The 19550-nt window shown below is 41.8% G+C and overlaps 1 protein-coding gene across 9 annotated transcripts in view; it reads right to left on the bottom strand.

Annotated features, from left to right (window-relative positions):
• Positions 1 to 19550, bottom strand: part of smarcd3b (SWI/SNF related, matrix associated, actin dependent regulator of chromatin, subfamily d, member 3b) — a 36234-nt gene that overhangs the window by 14926 nt on the left and 1758 nt on the right. For 2 of the 9 annotated variants that reach the window (XM_051411093.1, XM_051411102.1), the window contains exons 1-2: positions 10513 to 11105; positions 1382 to 1599 (exon numbers count right to left, since the gene is read on the bottom strand). In XM_051411093.1, coding sequence (XP_051267053.1) covers positions 1382 to 1599; positions 10513 to 10590 — 296 coding nt within the window. In that variant the 5' untranslated portion in view covers positions 10591 to 11105. Of the gene's footprint in view, positions 1 to 1381; positions 1600 to 9835; positions 10361 to 10512; positions 11108 to 19550 lie in introns of those variants that run through there. The other 7 variants (XM_051411094.1, XM_051411096.1, XM_051411099.1 and 4 more) reach the window with 7 other exon arrangements.

The following is a 19550-nucleotide window of genomic DNA, read 5'->3' as shown; positions in this document are numbered from 1 at the left end:
GGGCCACTCTGGGGGTTGAGGCCCCAACGCCGGACAACATTTCCCCTGACCTGTTCGACAAGCCTGCTTAATTGTAAGTGGATCAATCGTGCTGCAGATACTGAGAGAATGAGACAGAGAGAGACAGAGGTCCACTGAGTGCGCATATTGATCTCCTTTCCAATGACCATACCTGCCACACACTCGTTTCTTAATAGACATCCATCCACTGTGTGTGTGTGTGTGTGTGTGTGTGTGTGTGCCCGGGATACTGATGTTCAGAGCTTTCGTACACGGTAGTCAAGTAGCAGACAATAGATAGCATAAAAATAAGCAAAAGCAAGAACTAGACCCTGAACGCCCGCAGACTGCAACCACACAGATATGACCATGGGGGGCAAACCAGACCACTGAAGAGACTACACACATGAAGAGGATGAACAGAGGAGGAACATTCAGTCATGGCAGCGATTGGTACGATGAGAGCTGGATGCACAGAGCGAGGTAAAGAAAAATGCAAAGAGTGGAGCAGAACAAAAACTGAAATGAACAGAGACACACAGAGGTCATGGTTTCACTTTTGGTAACAATGATTTTGTATGATTCTGAAGGTTAGACCACAGTGTGCCAAATGGCTGTCGGTACAGGTAAGTCCACTGTGGCTGTGGATGTATTGTAGGTCTTAATTAATCCATTATTAATCAACAGAACCAACAAAGCTAATGGCTCAATGTGGCATCTTCATCAAGACATTCAATTAACAAAGATATAAATCCTCAAATTTGAGAATTTGGAATTGCAAACATAGCCATTAGTGGTGTGGTAATGTTGGTTGCTTGGTCCACCACTTCGGTGCAGACTGAAATATCTCAACTACTAATCATTTAAGCACTATTGTAAAATCTATACGTCTTAACAGCAGGACTTGATAGGTCTATTATTAGGAATGTTTTGATACCAGTGGCCTTACAATACCTAGTGCCAAGACCATTAAACCTTTATACATCAACCTGTATTATCATTTAACCAAATAATCCAATAATCCAAAGGCCAGTGCATTGTGCTTAATGTCGTCGTCTGAGAACATTTCTCTGCAATGACATAAATTCTTAAATTAGCAACATTATAAGTTCAATGGTACTTGGTTGGTGCTAAAGAATATTGTGGTTCGATGCCCAGCTCGTACTACAATGATTTGTGACCATTTCCATGTTTGGTTTTGAAGATCGATGCCAATATGAGCAAAATTAGATTTAATTTTTTACTACTTAAGTGTAACCATAGCCATTGTAGTCCACATGATCTCAACCATTAACACACAGAAGCAGACAAATAAGGAGTTCTATGTGCAAGCCATGCAGTGTTCAGGTAGGAGTTGGAGGTCGACGGGATTCAGACTCACTTTCTGGCCCGGTTTTGAACGGCCTGCTGCTGCTGCTGCTGCTGTTGCTGCTGCTGCTGCTGGACCTGCTGGGAGGGGGCAGGCCTCTTACGACTGGGCTCCATCACCGGGGAGGGCAGGCCAGGCCGCACCGCTGGGCTCCCTCCGTACGGTGGGCCGGGGGGGCCCATGGGAGCTCCCTGGTGGGGCATCCTCGCTCCAGACGGCATGCCAGGACGCTGGGGAGGAAAAAAAACGGGTCATATATATGTAGAAAACATCCTCTGCTGTGTTTTTTAATTCATTATAATCACAAATTAGTGCTTCTAAAAATATAACAAAGGAAATGTTTGATCAATTGCAACTTTTATGTATTTCTCTCTGATGGATTCAAGCTGGACAAAAGAGACAAAATCATTAAGCAGAGCTGCAACAAAGAGAGTCAGATCAGCTCCTAATCTAGACCTCACAGATTTCTCCTCTTTACGCTGAAATTCTGGTGTCTGTTCTGGTTTCCATCGAAACTCGAGAGTCCTAATCTTTGTAACCTTTGGCAAACTTTCAGTAATCAAACAAAAGCTAAGCCGGTAAACTTAAACACACATTAAGCAATTTTGTGTCAGTTTACACGATTTCTGTGTTTTGAATCTTTTCCATCTGGGGCTGCAAACATGAAAGAAACTGACTCGTAAAGCTTTTGGGGTTTGTGTTTGTTAGACAGTTGACATTAGAGGGCCAACATGACACACGGAGGACGCACTACAGGCAACTTCTGAGCCCTAAAATACCTAAAATGAATGAATCTGTCATTGGTGAGAGATACGGTAGTTTCAGTCGAACCCAAATCATTCAAGATTTGAAAAATCAACTGATACGAGAACAGAGAGCTGCCTTATTTTGTCTTGTCTAAACATAACTAACACTGATTTCCAGAAACAAGAGCAAGTGTACAGAATAAGCAGCACTGCTTTGTGTCTGTCTTATTTTCTCTCTTTTTCTCTTGTCTGCTTTAAACAAAAATCAGGTGTGACGGCAGAGAAACAGACTAAATGAAGATTGTTTTGCAGTGTGAAAACTCTGTCACACACACATACACTCCCCCTAAACAATGCAAACAGTGTCCACGGTCTCACACTCCCATCTTGACGGCTGGGAACAACTGGGGAACTCTCACCTGTGCTTGTCACTCCCATGGCAACAGCTGCCTCCCGCCTCAGTTTATTGTCTGAAACCAAATTGGGGTTCGTGTGATAGAAAGAAATCCTTTGACTCCAACTGGCGCACAGACCACCTACTCTATGTAAATAAACGCATCTACAGAGAACACGCCGTCCTCTAATTACAGTTTCATTACTTTAAATGCGTCAGCGGTGGAGGAAATATTCAGATCCTTTACTTAAATAAATACAATGTGCAAATACTCCATTTATTACTCAAAAGTACAAAGGTTTTAGCAGCAAAGTGAACTTAAAGCATTCAAAGTACTAATGCAGGCAAATGGCTCCTGTCGAGAGTTATAAGCTCATATATTTTTGGATTATTATTACTGATGCATTAACCTGTAAGCAACTCTTTAATGTGGTGATTTGATCGAAGCCGAGCTGATTTTTACTCATACTTTCACAAGAATTAACAAATGGACAACTACTTTCAAGCCCTCAGGGACATAAAGGCCCCGGGTTATCTGTGTTGCAACTACTTTATGATCATTTAATTAATTCCACATTTGTTTGGTAATATAGCGCACAATCTAAGATATGTGTTTCTGTGTTTATTGTTCATTTATTATTTATTGCTGAATATATGTAAATGAAATCCCTCTTCCTGTAAAACATAAAACAAAAATGACAAAAACTTTTCCAAACAATGTGGGTGAGAACTAACTAAACTAACTAAATTTAATTTAACTTATTCTCCTCTTCCTGATCTAGTAACGTGGTTGAGGGAGGTGTGGTACAAGTGAACAACCTTACAACTACTGTCTTTGCTACCCAATAATATTTTTTAATCATATACTTTTATACCCTTAATACTTCAGTTGACACTAGGGTTGGAGTAGATAGGTCAGTAAAATTAAAACACGATTTAAACACCAGATTCTATGACTTTATAATAATATAATCATCATCATAATAATACTAATGAAAGACCTGCAAAGCTTTCACTACAGACAAATACATTCTTCTCATACACCTACAGACCGTCACTACCAGATAAACAATTATAACACAGACACACGTCGAATCCAAATGCATGGACGCTGCAGCAAGGTGAGCTATAGGGCGTCCAATAAATGTGATTATTAAATGAATAACAGGCTAGCCAGAGACACCTTGAGTCCCTTTAACTGTGGTGGATCATTTACTTTTTGTCTGAAAACAACGTTTTTGTAATAACTAATCCTTTGAGCCCTAGTTGATACTGGGCTCACATGCTGCATGTTTTTAAATAATTTAGTATTTAATCAAATGAATGTTAACTTGGGAAACCCAGGGGGAAAAAGGGAGGATGGGGGTGGGGGTTCTGATTAGGGGTCCATGGCTTAGTTTTGCCCTGGGGCCGCCTAGCAGGTTAATCCAGCCCTGGCTCTTGTAGGGTTTGATCTATAAAAATGCATATTTCATAAGCTCCTCACAGGGTTTGTATATATAATCTTAATCTGCAAAGTAACTACAGCTTTGAGATAAATATAGGGAAGATATAAAGGAGGATAAAGTGCAAGAATCTCAAATAGTGCTTGAGTAAAGGTACTCAGTTACATTCCTCCACTGATGAGCAAAAGATTATCCAGAAATATGAAATCATTGAGGGGTTTCTTAGTTAATATCAAACTATAAATAGTTCACAAAGGACAGACAACTTGTCACATTGGACATTTTAAACTGTGATAGATGTCTGTTCTTCCCTCTGTTATCCAAAAGAACAACTAAACTCAGTTGTTTAGCAGAGCCATGACTTAAAAGACTCAAATGTTTAACCATCACCTTGCAAAAACAATTCAAAAAATCAGCCCAGAAACTGCCTGCTACATTTTGTGACATAATGGGTAAATGTTGGAGAAGAAGGACAGCTGAAGGATACAAATCAAGAGTTTCATAACCTCTAATATGCTCACATATTTCTAACATTTCACTCTTGTTTGTCACCTCTAAATGTGGATTACTGCACGTACATACTCACATCAGATTTGATCTTTAGACTGTCTACAAACACACGTGAACCCCCCCCGAAAACAAACAAAAGAAGAACTTAATAAACAGCAGGGAGAGCCACAATAAGAAAACTAGCATATTAAACTGGGTGAAAATGTAAATGTATTCACATCACAGGGAGATTTAATAACTCAAAACAGAGTGTGAGAGGATAAAGACTGACGTATTGTGTGCCCTTTGAAATGGTGACCAAGCAGCGATCCTGTGATAAGAAGCCCGAGCAGGCGTCGCTGTCACTCTGGTTGGGAGTTCGGTCAGGCGAAGAGGAGGGGGGGGGTACGAGCAACTGAGAAGGGTCTCAAAACAGGAAAGGATAAGACAACATATGGTCAGGGCCTCCTGCTTGAATTCTGTCACCTTGCGGAGTCTTAAAGAGCCCCCTTCTTTTTTCTGCCTATTTCATACCTAAGCTGGACAGGAACACCCAAACAGGCATCAGACTTAGCCAGACAGAGGCTTGTGTTACAAGCCTCTGTCTGGAGAATTTGAGCTTTTCAGATAACAGATACAGAAAACTATAGCTGGATAATGTGTAAGATGAATTTCCTCTAAATCCACACACACACACACACACACACACACACAATGAGTGGTACTCTCTATAATCTGACCTGCTGAACCGGCTCCAACACTCTGCCAGGAGCTCTGCCAGCCAGCCAGCCAGCAATCGAATCTGCCATGTGGATGGATATCTGAGAAGTGTGTTGGCATCTCTGGAGGGATTTGAAGAGGCCAAACTTAACCCACACTGTACTAAACATATGAATCTGTGGGTTGTAGCATGGACGGACCCTTTAAAGGTTTCGATTAGAGCCCCGAAATCTATTAAAAACTGAAGATGAGGTTCCTTGAAGGGGGACATGACTAATTTATTAGGGCCCAAACTTAACGTTTAGTGAGTTAACATACTCAAAATGCTTGTTTTATACGTTATTCAGTTTACTATCACAGAAGAAATGAACCCTTTATTACTGTATGTTGTTTTAGATGTAACTAACTTTAATTAAAGTAAAGCATTTGATTATTTTACATTTAATGCTACTGATGAGAGCTGGAACAATTTGTCTGCTAGCTGATCAGCTTATTGACAGAAAATTAATTGGCAGCTGTAATTGATCGAATGTTTCAGTGATTTTTCAGGCAAAAAACATCAATAATCCTCTGCTTTCAGCTTGTCCAGTGTGAGGTTTTGCTGTTTTTCTTTGCATTTTCCATTTATTCTTTCGGCAGATGCTGTGGACAGTAGATCAAGGATAAGTCTTTGATTCTACTTATAGATTTTCTCTTGGTTTTTGATTGCTTGTCGGACAGAACATGGTGTTTGAAGATGTCAGCTTAAGCTCTGGGTCCACGATTAATCAATTAATTAGGAAAATAATTAGCAGTTTTATTGGTAAGTCAAATAATTGTTAATTCCAGCCCTACCCAACATCCATTGAATCAATTTTACATGTAATTTTGCTGATATCTTAAGTATTTGAATTAATCATATCGTCCATAAAATGTTTGCCTTAGCTGATGTTTAGCAAAGGTATCTATCAAATAGAGCTAAAACTATACAGAATATACAATGGGAGCATATACAAATGTGCATTTTGCTTTACCATGTAGTGTTATATCTATGTATCCCTTTAATATCTCTGGCTGTATTAGTCTATTGAGGGCAGTGTTGATTGAATGAGTGGGTGTTTACTGTGCAGACGATGTGCCTGTATTTGTATTTAATTCACTTGATTAGTCAAAAATACATACTAATATAAATATATATATATATTTAGGGCCTGAGCAGCAACCGCAACATGCTCTCAAACTCATGAAATGTGGCACAAAATTCAATGTTAACAGAAATGTATGTATTATAAGGGTCACGTAACATTTGTGTGGTAAAATGGCTCCACAGTGCCCCTAAACTCAGCCCGTGAGACATGTTTCACCGACATGTATGAAAGTTGGCACACACATATACCATGACCAGACACACAAAAAAGCCTCTGGGACTCACATCCCAAACACAACAGGAAGCCGGCCATTTTGAATTTAGTCTTCTTTTTTTTGGCGATTTGGCACGCTCTATTTTAATGAACTCCTATTTTAAAGGGAAATGATCGACTTCAGATTTGATCTGTGTATTCTTAAGAGCACCATGGTTAAAAGTTGTCCTATATGTCCAACATGTGATGTGTGTTACATGGCTTGTCCGTGGCTTGGCGTCAAATTTTGACATATCGCCATTAAACAGGAAGTTATCATAATTCAGTGTACATTGTTCAACCTGAACCAAACTTCTGTTGCTCACAACACTGTAAAATTACATTTAATGAGATTCAACAGCAGCTTCTCTTTCCAGCCACAGTGTCCCTGTTACTCTGACTCTTTTATTACTAAATTATTGGACAGTTTTCATGGTGACTATTTCTCTGATAGAAAGTAATTTCAATGCGAACCGATCATGACAAGGTCTGTGGATTATCCAGAGTAACCAGGACGTTGTGTTTTGAAAAGACAAGTGGCTTTTAAATGTCACTTTTCAATGCAGGGAGCGCCACAGATGAAACCTCCATTGTATTGGCGTGGTGGCAGAAAACTCAGATGTCTCAAATTCGGAGTTAAAAAAAAACTGCGTGGAAAGATACCATTAAAATTAAGTGAGAATATACATGTTTTTGTAATTTGAATGAAGCAACCATTGGAGCGATCCACGTGTGTGTGTAAAGGTTTTGTTCAAAGGTCCCGTCTCTTGCTCTCGCACAAACACACTCAGACTTTACACACATGACGAAGCTACAGTATGTCGTATTATGTTTTTGCTTATCGGGGTTTCCCACGCAGAACGCTGGAAGGCTTTTCTCATCACCGCGGCCCTCGCTGACCTCCACACACACACACAGAAATAACAGTTGGGGGGGGTTTAGGCAGATAATGAGAAAGAGGAATAGATCTCAGCCAGGCCTTCAGCCCACCCATCAGTCCTAGAACCAGACCTCGGCCAAACACTCTCCCCCACAACACACACACTGCTGCTGGGAGGCGGGAACACTCTGACCTTCAGTAACCACAACAATGTTTGCATATAGCGCACTTCTATATATTCTTGTGTGTGTAAATACATCTGTACATATATGCGTCCTTGTGTATAAAAGCTTGCTTCACTTCACTCGCCCATGAGGAGGAAAATGAAACGTCATCCCCTCACCACAAGCTAACAAACTGCGCAGAATCGTCCCCATATCCCATAGTATAAATATTTCTCCATTCGGCAGTATACACGGCGAGAAACCTGCCGCAACTATTATAACAAGACTTTTCCATCTTAAAATGTGGGGGAGAGGAAGAGGGAAGAGACGTGAGAGAGAGAGGGTGGGGGGTAGAGAGAGAGAGAGAGAGAGAGAGAGGCAGGCATGAGAGAAATAAGCAGAGGGAAATATTTGGCTTGGAGCAGCCAGAGCCTCATCAAGGTTAATTGGTCTGTTGAGAGGACACACTCATCTGGCTCATCAATCACCTGGTCCATTGTTTCCTAAAGTCTGTCTCTGTGCGCAGGGCTTCAGCACCAAAGCCCCTGTAATGACCGCTCCTGTCAAAGAGACAATACCTCATCTTGTTTCAGTGTATAAATCTACCTGGTGACAGCACGCCCAGCATCGGCGCTGATTAAAACAGACTCCCGTCTAAACTCAGAACGTATTCAAAACTTCTGTTCCTGTGATTTTCTTGGACGTTAAAGGATTTTGACAAACAAAATACCGTGAACTCTTTTTTGACCTTCTCTACGTACTTGAGAAATAGGAAGCGATGCCAAGTTTCAGTATCTGTGCAGAGGTGAGATTCAGTTCAGCCGAAAATTTTAAAAAACACATTCAGGACGAGACATTTATGATGTAGTAATTAGGTGATTATTGATTGCTATTTGTGTCAATAACAGAATAATTGTTTGTTTGTTTTAATCAACCAACCGACTGACATCCAAACCCACTTAATTATCATAGAGAACTGGAAAAACCAGCATATATTCTCATTTAAGAAGCCAATATAACTGCAGATTCATTGGATTTTAAGATTTCCAGGATAGAAAAAAAAAAACCTTCAGTTTCTTTTTTGAACTTTTATCTCAACGCTGCATTTTTCTTGTGTAATACTGTTTACTTTTTATCTCTCCAGGCCACCGATCATGAACCGCAACATCCCTGGTCCCTGTCTATCCCTTCATTTCCTGCCATCTCTCTCTCTCCCTACTGTCAGTTCTCCACTGGAGACATAAAATATCCCCAAAATGTACATTTGACAGAAACAAACCAATATTAGAATGTAAAATCATTATTTTGATTGGACACATAAATACCAGAAAGTCTTTTTGACCTTCCAAATGTACTTGAGGATTAGGAAGAGATGCCAACTTTCAGATCTGCACCAAGGTAAAATTCAGTTCAACTTAATGAAAGAGTAGAAACCACAAAGTTATCTCCAGAATGAGACGAACATTTATGACAAAATAACACCTTCCAACGAAGGGATTAAGACCACATACGGGATCACGAGATGAATCTAAATGATCGCCTTCTAAGACTATTAAAAATCACCTTGTTGGCTGAAGGGTTTAAGCCGATGAACATGAACCGCAACATCCCCGATTCAAGTCTGTCGTCTCTCTACTGTCGATTCTCTAATAATAAAATAAAAAATATTCAAGCTGAAACGTTAAGTTGTTCACTTGATCGACAATCAACATTTTTATAATCGTTTTCAGGCAAAAACTGCTAAAAAAAGGTTACAGATTCTCTGTTTCAAGCTTCTCCAGTTTTAGGATTTGCTGTTTTTTTGTTATTTATCAAAGGACAACTGGAAATCATCGGGTTTTGTTAATCAGACAAAACTAAACATCTGAAAATGTCACCTTGAGCTCTGTGAAGTTGTGATGAGCATTTTTTTTTTACAAAATTTCGTGACACTGCAATTGAAAATATAATTGGCAGATTTACTGATAATTAAACTAACTGTTACAAGGAGACCCGTCGTATTAAGGGATCATAAGCAAACAAAAAACCCCTAAAGATCGAGAATGGCTGCCGTAAATGTACCAGTTTATTTACACACTCGAGTCAATGTCACAGCCACATCTGCTAAAACTTTCAACAGGAAAGTGCCACTGACCAAGACTTTCACACCGTCCTCACCCTTCTAATTCATCCAGCTCGTGAACAAAACAAACCAGCCGTGTTTTGTTAATTAATGCAAAGTATGAGGCTTATGGTAACAGTTGCCTGACCTCTAACCGTGAGCAACACTTGACTTGACATTTCATGCTCGCTTCACATGAATGGACTGATTGTTCTGCATGATTTCCAGGATTGGCCGTATGCCTCGGCTCCGTCTACGCTACTACGTCCGTTTGTCTCGTGACCTTACAGGTTCAAATCCTTCCACCAACCACCAAACATGCTGCCTGGAAGGCTACTCTGACTGTGTTGTTGTTAGTGGACTCGTCATTTCCCCCCCTTCTGTCTGTGACTCCCAGGGAAAGCAGTGTGCTCCTCTGTTAGCCAAGGGGGGAGCTGGCTGCTTCTTTTTTTGTTGCTGCTGCTGCTGCTTAGCTTCTATTTCTACAATTATCCTTTTCTTTCTTTTTTTTGTCTTAGAAATCCTCTGCTCCCCATCCTTCTCCTGCTCAGCTCCATCCATCCATCCATGCTGCTCCACTTCTTGTTCTCTCAAGCCATCTCCTAACAGGCTGGGATCCAGGGGGCTGGAAATAACCTTCACATGGCCAGCTTTACCCAGCTATCTCTCACACACAGACCGCCGCTGCTGCTGCTGCTGCTGCTGCTGCTGCGCCGACTCATGCACACACACATACACACACATACACACACACACACACACACACACACAGATGCATGCCAGAGCCCAGCTCCTTTCACGGGAATGACGGACAGCGCCACTCACCACTCCATGGACCAGGAACTCAAACAGTTTGCTCTTGGTGGCTTTCCTGGCTCCCCCCGCCGTCTCCTCCGTAGCCATTTGCTCAGTCCCCTCCGTTCACCCTGCTATGTCTCCCTTCTCCTTCTTTTGTCTTTCCCTCTCCCTTCACCCAGCCTCCTGTTCCCCTCCCCTGCTCCACTTTCCTTCTCTTTGTGCTCTCCTTTTCAGCACTGCCTGTCCCTGACTCTCCTTCTCTCTCCTTCTCTCTCTCTCTCTCTCTCTCTCTCTTCCCTCCCTCTGACTCTATTTTGAATGTGTAGCAGCCCTGCCGAGTCTCTCACTGTGTCTAGCTCACTTTTTAGTTGAGCTGCCTTTCAGGAGCCCGGCACGTCGCTTGGAGGTGGGGGGAGAGCTGTGCAGGGGTCTGGCAGGGGGGTTTCAGCCAGCCCACCCTGACGCTCCCCCGCACAGCTGTTGCATTCCATTGGTAGATAAGGGCATGCGGCGCGGCGAGGCTGTCGTTTGGTCTAAACCGGGGCTGGGGAGGCTAGAGTCAGTTAGCCATTCCTGTCCTGCAGCTTCCCCCTGGTGACCAACCCAGAGGCCACGGTCAGCACACACAGAGCTCCGAGTCCTGGGCTCATTCTCAAAAAAAAAATAGAAGAAAAAAAAAGGGACATTGGGCTCTTAAAGGGGCCACGCTGCTCAGCATTTACACATAAGTACACACACAAACTGTGATATATGATGGAGTCATGACGTGGTGATGATGATGAGGAAGAGAGTGATGTTTATTTCCTCCACTGAAAGCACTCGAGTCAGGGAGAATTATATTTGTCTGTTTGCCTTTTGAGTGCACAGTTCTCACAATTGGCGACCTAATGTGCTCTACAACCACTTCAAAAAAGGAGAAGGCCACGTCAAGAGCACCTTCATTTCCTGTGTTTCTTTACTAGCCTTTGTCAGAGTGCATTCATAGGTTAGGAGTATTTCCTCCACTCGCCTCATTAGCTTTACCTTTCACCCACTAGTTGGGCCCAGAGGCTACAGTCAGGCTGTGGCTACAGAGTAATGGCAAACAAGCAGACTGGTCTGCACAGCAAGGTGACTGTGTCACTTGACACGTGTAATTAGTTTGCGTTGGGATTTCTTTCACGCTGTTTTGCTTAAAGATTTCATCTCAAAAGCCAGGAAAAAAAGACTTATTGAGGTCCAGCAGAATACACACTGACTGTGCCTGTGGTTTTTTTTAGGTTGTGACGAGACATGCAGTCTCACAGTCCAATTACACACAAGCCCGAGCTTCGTCCGTCGCCACACAGGTCATTACTCTGACTACAACCACGCCACGTTGAAAATTATATGACTCTTTCATGTCTCCCTCTGCTCCAGCCCCTCTTTCTCTCCCTCCCTTCTTCCAGCCGTCAGATCTGGGGAGTGAAATATTCATGAGGTTATTTGAATGACAAAGGAGGTGAAGTGGGGCAGATTCAAAGGGGGCTCGGCTTGTGACATATGACGGCAAATTGTCACCGTTATTGTTTCCTCTTCCTCTCTTCCGCTGTTGTGAAAACGTCAGAAAAGTGTTGAACCAGGCGTCAGAGTTGAAAGGAAATTATCCTCAACAGTTTTAACAGTTCAGGGAAGCTTTGATGCAGAGCAGCACGAAATCTGTCCTTCAGTTTCCACAAATATTCTGACCAGCTTCTTAAAAATGGCGTGAGGAAGAAACGTTATGAGGGGGCCGTTGCTCTATTTCTGAGAGGAAAACTCTGCAGTTATTGTGTGGACAGCTGGTTAGTGGTTTCTGTGACCTCCAGGCCAGAGGTCACGACCTTCTGGAGGATGCGCCATCCCTCAGAGACGTCTAAGTGCACCCAAGCCGTTTTTATGCATGCATATTGTCCATTACACATGAAGACACCCTTGCAGACAGAAATTTAGGGTTGATATCTAAAGGAGTAGCAGGAAGAGAAGCAAGTCAGGATCCAAACATATGACCTTCACACCCCTGATCAGTGGAATCGACTTATTGATAGCTAAAAGCAGGCCCTCCCATGTGTTGCTGATAGCTTGTGCTGTTTGTTTGCTTGTTGGTGACACCTGCTGTTGAGATGAGTGTACTGCTGCTGTCAATAATCCAGTCCGGGAGGCTTTGAGGTACATAAGGAACTCAAACCACCGCGAAATGTCTCACTGCTCCCTCAAATCCATCTGTGACCTCCCTGCAGTCAAATACTGCAACAATATCAGTCCAGATTGACTCTGTGCTTTAGATTAACCTTGTATTACATAACATATGACGCAGGCTTTACATATTATTCATCATCCAGGCACATAAACTGTGCGTCTCAATTTTCTTGCAAGGTCAAAAGCTCAAACCGGCGAGCTTATCCATGCAGATTCTGAGATTGAGCCAATCTCCCGTTTCTCCAGCAACGGCACGTGGGTTCAACGATAACAAAGAGATCCAGCAGCTCGGTCGATGCAAAAAGGGAGTCTTGAGCGCAGGAGTACCCCCTGCCGGACCCCCGCCGTCTCCCTCACCAAAGCCAGTCAGTCTCACCAAATGGTAATGTCCCAGTGTGTAGCAGACAGGGGGGTAGAGGGGGGCTAACAGGGGGTAAGGGAGCAGCAGTAGTATTATTGATGACCAACAGAGGGAGCAGCCAGGCAGAGGTGGGGGGGGGGGGGTTGCTGACTGTTTGAATGGAGGAAGGGATCCACGTTCAAGGGCCCAGTTGCACAAATGGATGAACATAAGGCGTCATAAAGTATAAAAGCCTTTAAACACTGCTCACTCTAACACTCTAATCACTGCTCAACCAATTTAATTTTTTAAGCATCTTTTTATGGGTTTTTAAATTCTTCTACTTTCCATATTTGACCAGCAGGGGGAGACAAAGAGCTCCTAGTAAAAGAACCATGATTCAAACAATACAGCATGCAAACTGTCTGGCTGGTTTTCTAACCTACAATAGTGGCTGCATCGTCATTTTACAGTGTATAGCAGTGGATTCCAACCAAGGACCTCCCACCCTCCGCAGACGTCTGAAACCCTGGATACCTCTTCAAGCCTCTATAAAGCCTTCAAAATAAAGTGTGAGTGTTTGTGAAGCAGGGCTGCAACAAACAACCCTTTTCATTAACAATTAATCGTGTAATCTATAAAATCTCAGAACATACTAAAAAAGGCCTGTCACAGTACTCCAGAAATCCAAAAGTCCAAGAGGCCAAAACTCAAAAGTATTAAGTTTACTGGATATAAAACAGAGAAAAGCTGAAAATACTTACAGATTACATTCAGGAAGTAATTCATGTTTGGCATTTTAGCTTGTAAATAGCTTTTTTTTCTCATTATTTTGCTGTTGATTTATTAATCAAGCCAAAACGGTTGGGAACTGCTGAATCACAGTTACATGAAAAGATGTGCTGCAGAGTCAATTACGTGTAAGTTAATCAAAAGTGGCATTATTATGTTCAAATTTCTCTTTGATCTTTTCTACAAAGGACACACTATAAAGTCGCAAAAGGCTGAGCAAGAAAGCAAGAAAGAGAAATCCATAAAATGCTGTTTTTTTCTGCAATCTCTGAACAATTAGCCCAGGAGAGGAAAGAAACAAGAGCAGGAGAGAATATACAAAGACTACAAATTTACACCACCACTGATGTATAACGCACAGTTCCCAGTGGCAACGTTTACATACCAGAAACCAGGAACCTGCCCTCGTCAACATTATTGTCACAGACAGATGGGGTGCACTAGGGGGAATATGGACTGTACTGAGGGCATGGAGTAAAGTCTGACTCCCTCCCACTGCTGGGCCCCTCTCTTTTTCTCTTTCTTCAGTTTAAGAGCTGCACACAAAACCCAGCTCAAGCTGCTTAAAGGCCAGGGCTCTCCGAAAGCTACTCAATGGCCATCAGCCACCATCAAAGGAAATGTACAAAAGCACGCAGACCTGCACCTTCACTGAGGGGGGGATTAAGGAGTGGAGAAGTACATTTCGGGGCCGATTTCTTGCAGCTCGGCATGTGTAATGAAGAGGAACCTACGGAGAGAGAAAGAGGTCTCCCGCGGTGACTGGAAATAATAGGGCATCTGCTGATATTTTGTGATCAAAGTGACCCGGTACAATATATAGAGAGGGAAATAGGTGAATGAGGTTGCACAAAGCGGCGCCGCTATGTTAAGCACCTAACCTAAGACGCCGCAGATAAGGAGTTTAGGGTCGACCTTGGATTTCAGGGCTTGTTTGGGACAAAGCATCTTTATCCAGACAGCGTTTATGGTTCAGCTCCTTGGCTGCTCCTGTCGCCCTAAAAAAAGAAGGAAAAAAAGGGAGGCATTGTGGGAGCAGATGGAAAGACGGAGCTGCAGTAATGAGCCGACTTTCCGCCACAAGCAACGAGACACACACCGGAACAAGGCCCGAAGCGTTACCTGCTTCGGGGCATTTCCTGTTTGCTGTAGCCATGACAACGGGATAATCTGCCTTGCGTCCAAAACTAACAGCCAAACGCCGACTGCAGTGACTTAAAAAACTGGAGCAGCAGCTGGTGAACTGAGCGAGGAAACTATTCCAAACGCTTAAACTGTAAAAATTAAAAAGAAATCACAAAGAAAAAGGCTTTCGGTTGGTTGTGTTACTCAGCGACGAGTTCACCAGGGTCAACTTTGACACAAATATACAGTGAAAAATAGTCACTTTCCATAAATAAACCAGAACCAACTACCATGTGAAATTCAACGGGATGCAAAATAAAAGTGGCAGAATAATTCCTCCACTATAAACTCCCCCCTCTCTCTCTCTCTCTCTCTCCTCTCCCCTCCTCCTCCCTTCTCTTCTTGTTTCCTACTCTGCATCCAAGCGAAGTATTAGCCCGGATCTTTCAGCACCACTCTGCCTGTGCAGGATGGGAGAGAGAGGCGACAGAACGAGGGCAGGATTGTGGTATGTGCGGGGCCAAATTGAGACGACTCTAAAATCCAACAGATGAAAATCAGACACAGAGAGGGGGTGGAAAAGAAAAAGTAGGTCCACTCCCTCAGGATCGTAAGACACCATCCAAGTAGCAATAAGAGATATTCATCAAGTACACACATACTGAATTAGCCCCAGTTTGTGCCTCTCACGCAATATTTTTTTTCTAAAACTTAAAACCCAGCCATCTTTGAAAAACCTATAATATTTTTATCAACACTTGCTGCTGTTCTGAAGTTATTTCCAATAAACTAAAGAGTCTTTTCCCCATTTATGTAGCCTGAAATGCAGCATGTCCTTAATATGGCAACACATTAATGTAATATTAAAACATTTAAAACTGGTTTATGTTGTACAAATTGAGCCAAGAGTGTTTCTGGTTGCCATCTCTGCCTGGATAAGGAGACAGACTCAATATATATATATATCATATTTTTTCCTTCCAGATGACTAAAAGAGTCTTTTATGATTTTGGAAACACCTTCAGAACAAAGGTAAGTGTTTAATGAACTAAAACATCACTGGGTGTTTCCAATCGGATGATTAGAAGCTCAAACTGGTTTTAATACTGTATATGTGTACGTTCACAAACACCTAAACCAATAAACACAAATGTATTATCTCATAAAAACAACAGATTTTTGTTATTTTAGCCAAAAGTTAAAGATCTCTAATGCTCAAAGTGAACAGGCTGGTTAAATGGTGCTTTGTGTGTTATGTGATTTAGGTAAGATGCTGAGAGAGGAAAACTCAATTTGCATTTGTCTTCAAATTGGGTCTGTAACAACTTCCAACACGACAACAAGAAATTAAACCCCCAGTAAGGCAGCCATTTTAGCTCATCCCAGTCGGTGAAAAACAATTGGAACCACCTCTTCAGTTCCCTTAAAAAACTTCACACACGCGCGCAACGGCGTAAAAGATGATATAAAACCAAATAAAACCAACTTTCATTTTCATGAACAACCACACAAATGTTCATATCCGTCAGTCCCACAGTAGCAACCTCACGTAAAGGCTGAATCTGCACACAGCGATCACCTTTTGAGTTTGTAAGTGCACACACAGAGCTGAGAGTAGCCTATTATTCAGTTAATCAACAGACTATTCTGTTAATCAATCTTCAAAATGTGAGGATTTGTCTTTGTCTTATGTGATAGTACATTCATTATCTTTAGGATTCAGACCAAAAAACAAGCGATTTGAAGACTTCCCCACCTTGGGCCTGACTATCTTCTGGCTGATTAAATGAACACAAAATCAGCAGATTATGTGATAATGAAAGTAATTGTTGGTTGCAGCCCTAAAACACATTGCAGACATTAATTAAAGTCTGATCCAGAAGAGAAAAGACAAAAAACTTTAATTAATCTCTTCGAAATTATTCTGTTGTTTGCAACTGAAAGGAGAGGTGCATTTATTTGCCAGCCATGACTTTGCTGCATATATATATATATATATATATATATATATATATATTGAGTTATACTGAAGCTCTCCAACAGAGTATGGTGCAGTATTGAGCGTTAACATCTAAATGGGTCAACCAGCCGCTCGGTGAACTGTAGCACCATTAGGACCCAGACAGTTTGTCTCTGAGTCGGGCGCAAAATCTCATTAGGCTACTAACTCTACATTATGAATGGGAGTAATATGCAACTGTAAAAAAAAAAAAACCTACACAGATAGTGCTTTTGGTAAGATAGCAGTGATTAAAAAAATATAATCTGTTGGTAGGCGGGGAGGGCGACGTGTTAATTAGGTTACAAAGCGCTCGACTTGAAACCATAAAAATCTATAATCTCGCTGTGGAAATGACACACTGGTGGTTCAGAAGGCCGTGTGAACAGAGATGTTTATAGGTTGGAAAACTGCATAAAATTCATCTTCGGTATTGCGGCTATAAGCATACTGTATGTCTGTTTGAAATATGCCAGAGCTGCACTTCTATATATACGGCACAGGATGCCATAAGTTGCATTTTGTCAGAGTCAAATGCTGCATTGCTATACTGCAGTATTATAAAACATCATAATGGTGAGAAATAAATACGAAGCTGTGATATTATTTAGTGGGGATGCAACTAGTTCATAGTTTAATCACTGATAAATAAAGCAGATTATTAATTAAGGTACAGAAAATGTCTCCAGGTTGCTTTTCTGTGTATCAAACTCAAAGATTTTCACATCATATAAAAGAAAGAAAAGCAGCAAATCACATTTCAGAAGCTGGAAACAACAACTCGATTATAAAAATGGTTCAAATAAGTTTACTGTCACTTCGTTTTAGCTCCAATATTTTGTGAAATAAATAGTTTTCCTCTAAGCTCATTGCTCTCCGCCATTGAGCAAGCACATTCCTCGCCAGCCCCCCCAAAAAAAGGAAGTGCTCCATTGTCCATTTACCCCTTGCAAATAACACAAAACACAAAGCCAGGGAACATTTAATTGGGTGACGTGCCATTTGGGAAACAAAGCCAAGTGTGTACGGCTTCCAGTCCCGTCTAATCAATCTCACTACTGGTGGAGGGATAAAGTTTACAAAAAACTCTCGAGCAGAAACCGTACACTCAGTGAAACATTGATTGACCTTGATGAGTCTACCAAAACTAAATTTCAACCATGACTGAACAGACTGTGTGAGTTAGAGGGGGGGTGGGTAGTTGAGCGAGGCAGGGGTAGTGGCTTTCCTTAAAAAGCCAGGTCAAGCATTCAGCAGACTGTAAAAGGAGCTGATCCTCTGATCCTCTATCAGACCTCAGGAGCTGTGACGGCACCTTGCATACTAATGTGACTGCTCTCCTTTTCTTTGTACTGAAGGGAATATCTGTGCCAGCAGCTGGGTCAGGGAAGACTGCGGTTTGAAATTTAGCTATTTTAGTCCTATTTTATTCACAGAGAGAGAGAGAGAGAGAGCAACGTCAGTATCAACACACTTTCAGATCAACGACGGGGGGGAAAACGTCTCAATATTCACGCTACAACTTTAAAAAGAAAATCACGAAAAGCAACTCAAGTGCAGCTCAAAAGCAGCTTCCTACACTATAATGCAAAGTAACACTGAACACAGAGAGAGAAAGCAGAGGAGGGAGAACATCCCTGCACCATTGTGTGGACATTTAATGTATATCCTGTATGGGAAAAGTCTTTGCATACAGGGAAATTACTTCTGAGGGAGTAGATCTATGGAAAACAGACACACAAGCAGCAAATTTCCCTGAAAGAAGAGTCCAATGTTTTACTTTGTTGGCTAATTGCACCCAAGTGTCTGTGTTTTGGTTTTTCATATAGAAAGCATCAAACTGAAGAGAGCATGTGGTAGTGCTCTTTAAAGTCAGCAAGCAGCTGAGTCACACAAAACCTCCACAAAGCAACAGTCCTGCACATGAAACCAGAGCCAGATAGATAGATAGATAGATAGATAGATAGATAGATGGACACAAATGCTTCAAATACAGTAAATACTTTGTCAAACACTTGCACTCACCCGCATTGTGAGAGCAACAATGAGATGATGGTGTAAGCAAAATAACAAACAAATGTTGTTTCCTAACGTAAAACAGCAGAAATCATAAGCAGTGCCGTCACTAAACCTACGTGATTTATGAGCGATGCCCAATATTCAACATATTTTCATACAGTGTGAGGGTTTTTTTTTTTGCAGTCTTGCCCAGAGTTACACAAAAAGATTGATACCACTTTTGTGTCTGCGTTGTAAATATAAAGCTACAAAGCAGAGATGAAGCAGACCTTTAGATTAGCTTAGCATAAAGAGTGGAAACAGGGGGAAGAGTTAGCCTAGCTCTGTCCAATCCATCCCCCCCCAGCAGCGACACATTAGGCTATATGTTTGTCAAATCTGGACAAAAAACTGAAGTATAGAAACTAAAACTTTATGGTTTATGTAGCGTTAAGGGCTTCATAGTTAGACATTACATGCTAAACCAGCTAGCCTGTCTTGTAATGCCACTTTGTACCTCAGGAGGCGATGTTGAGTCCCTTCTTTCTTACATAAAGCTCCTTTAAAGACTTATTTCCTGTGTATAAAGTCCACTAAACCACGTCGTTCTCATCC

The sequence above is a fragment of the Dicentrarchus labrax genome, unplaced genomic scaffold (genome assembly GCF_905237075.1).
Source record: "Dicentrarchus labrax unplaced genomic scaffold, dlabrax2021, whole genome shotgun sequence".
Classification (NCBI taxonomy): Eukaryota; Metazoa; Chordata; class Actinopteri; family Moronidae; genus Dicentrarchus; species Dicentrarchus labrax.
This window is presented reverse-complemented; position numbering and strand designations above follow the sequence as displayed.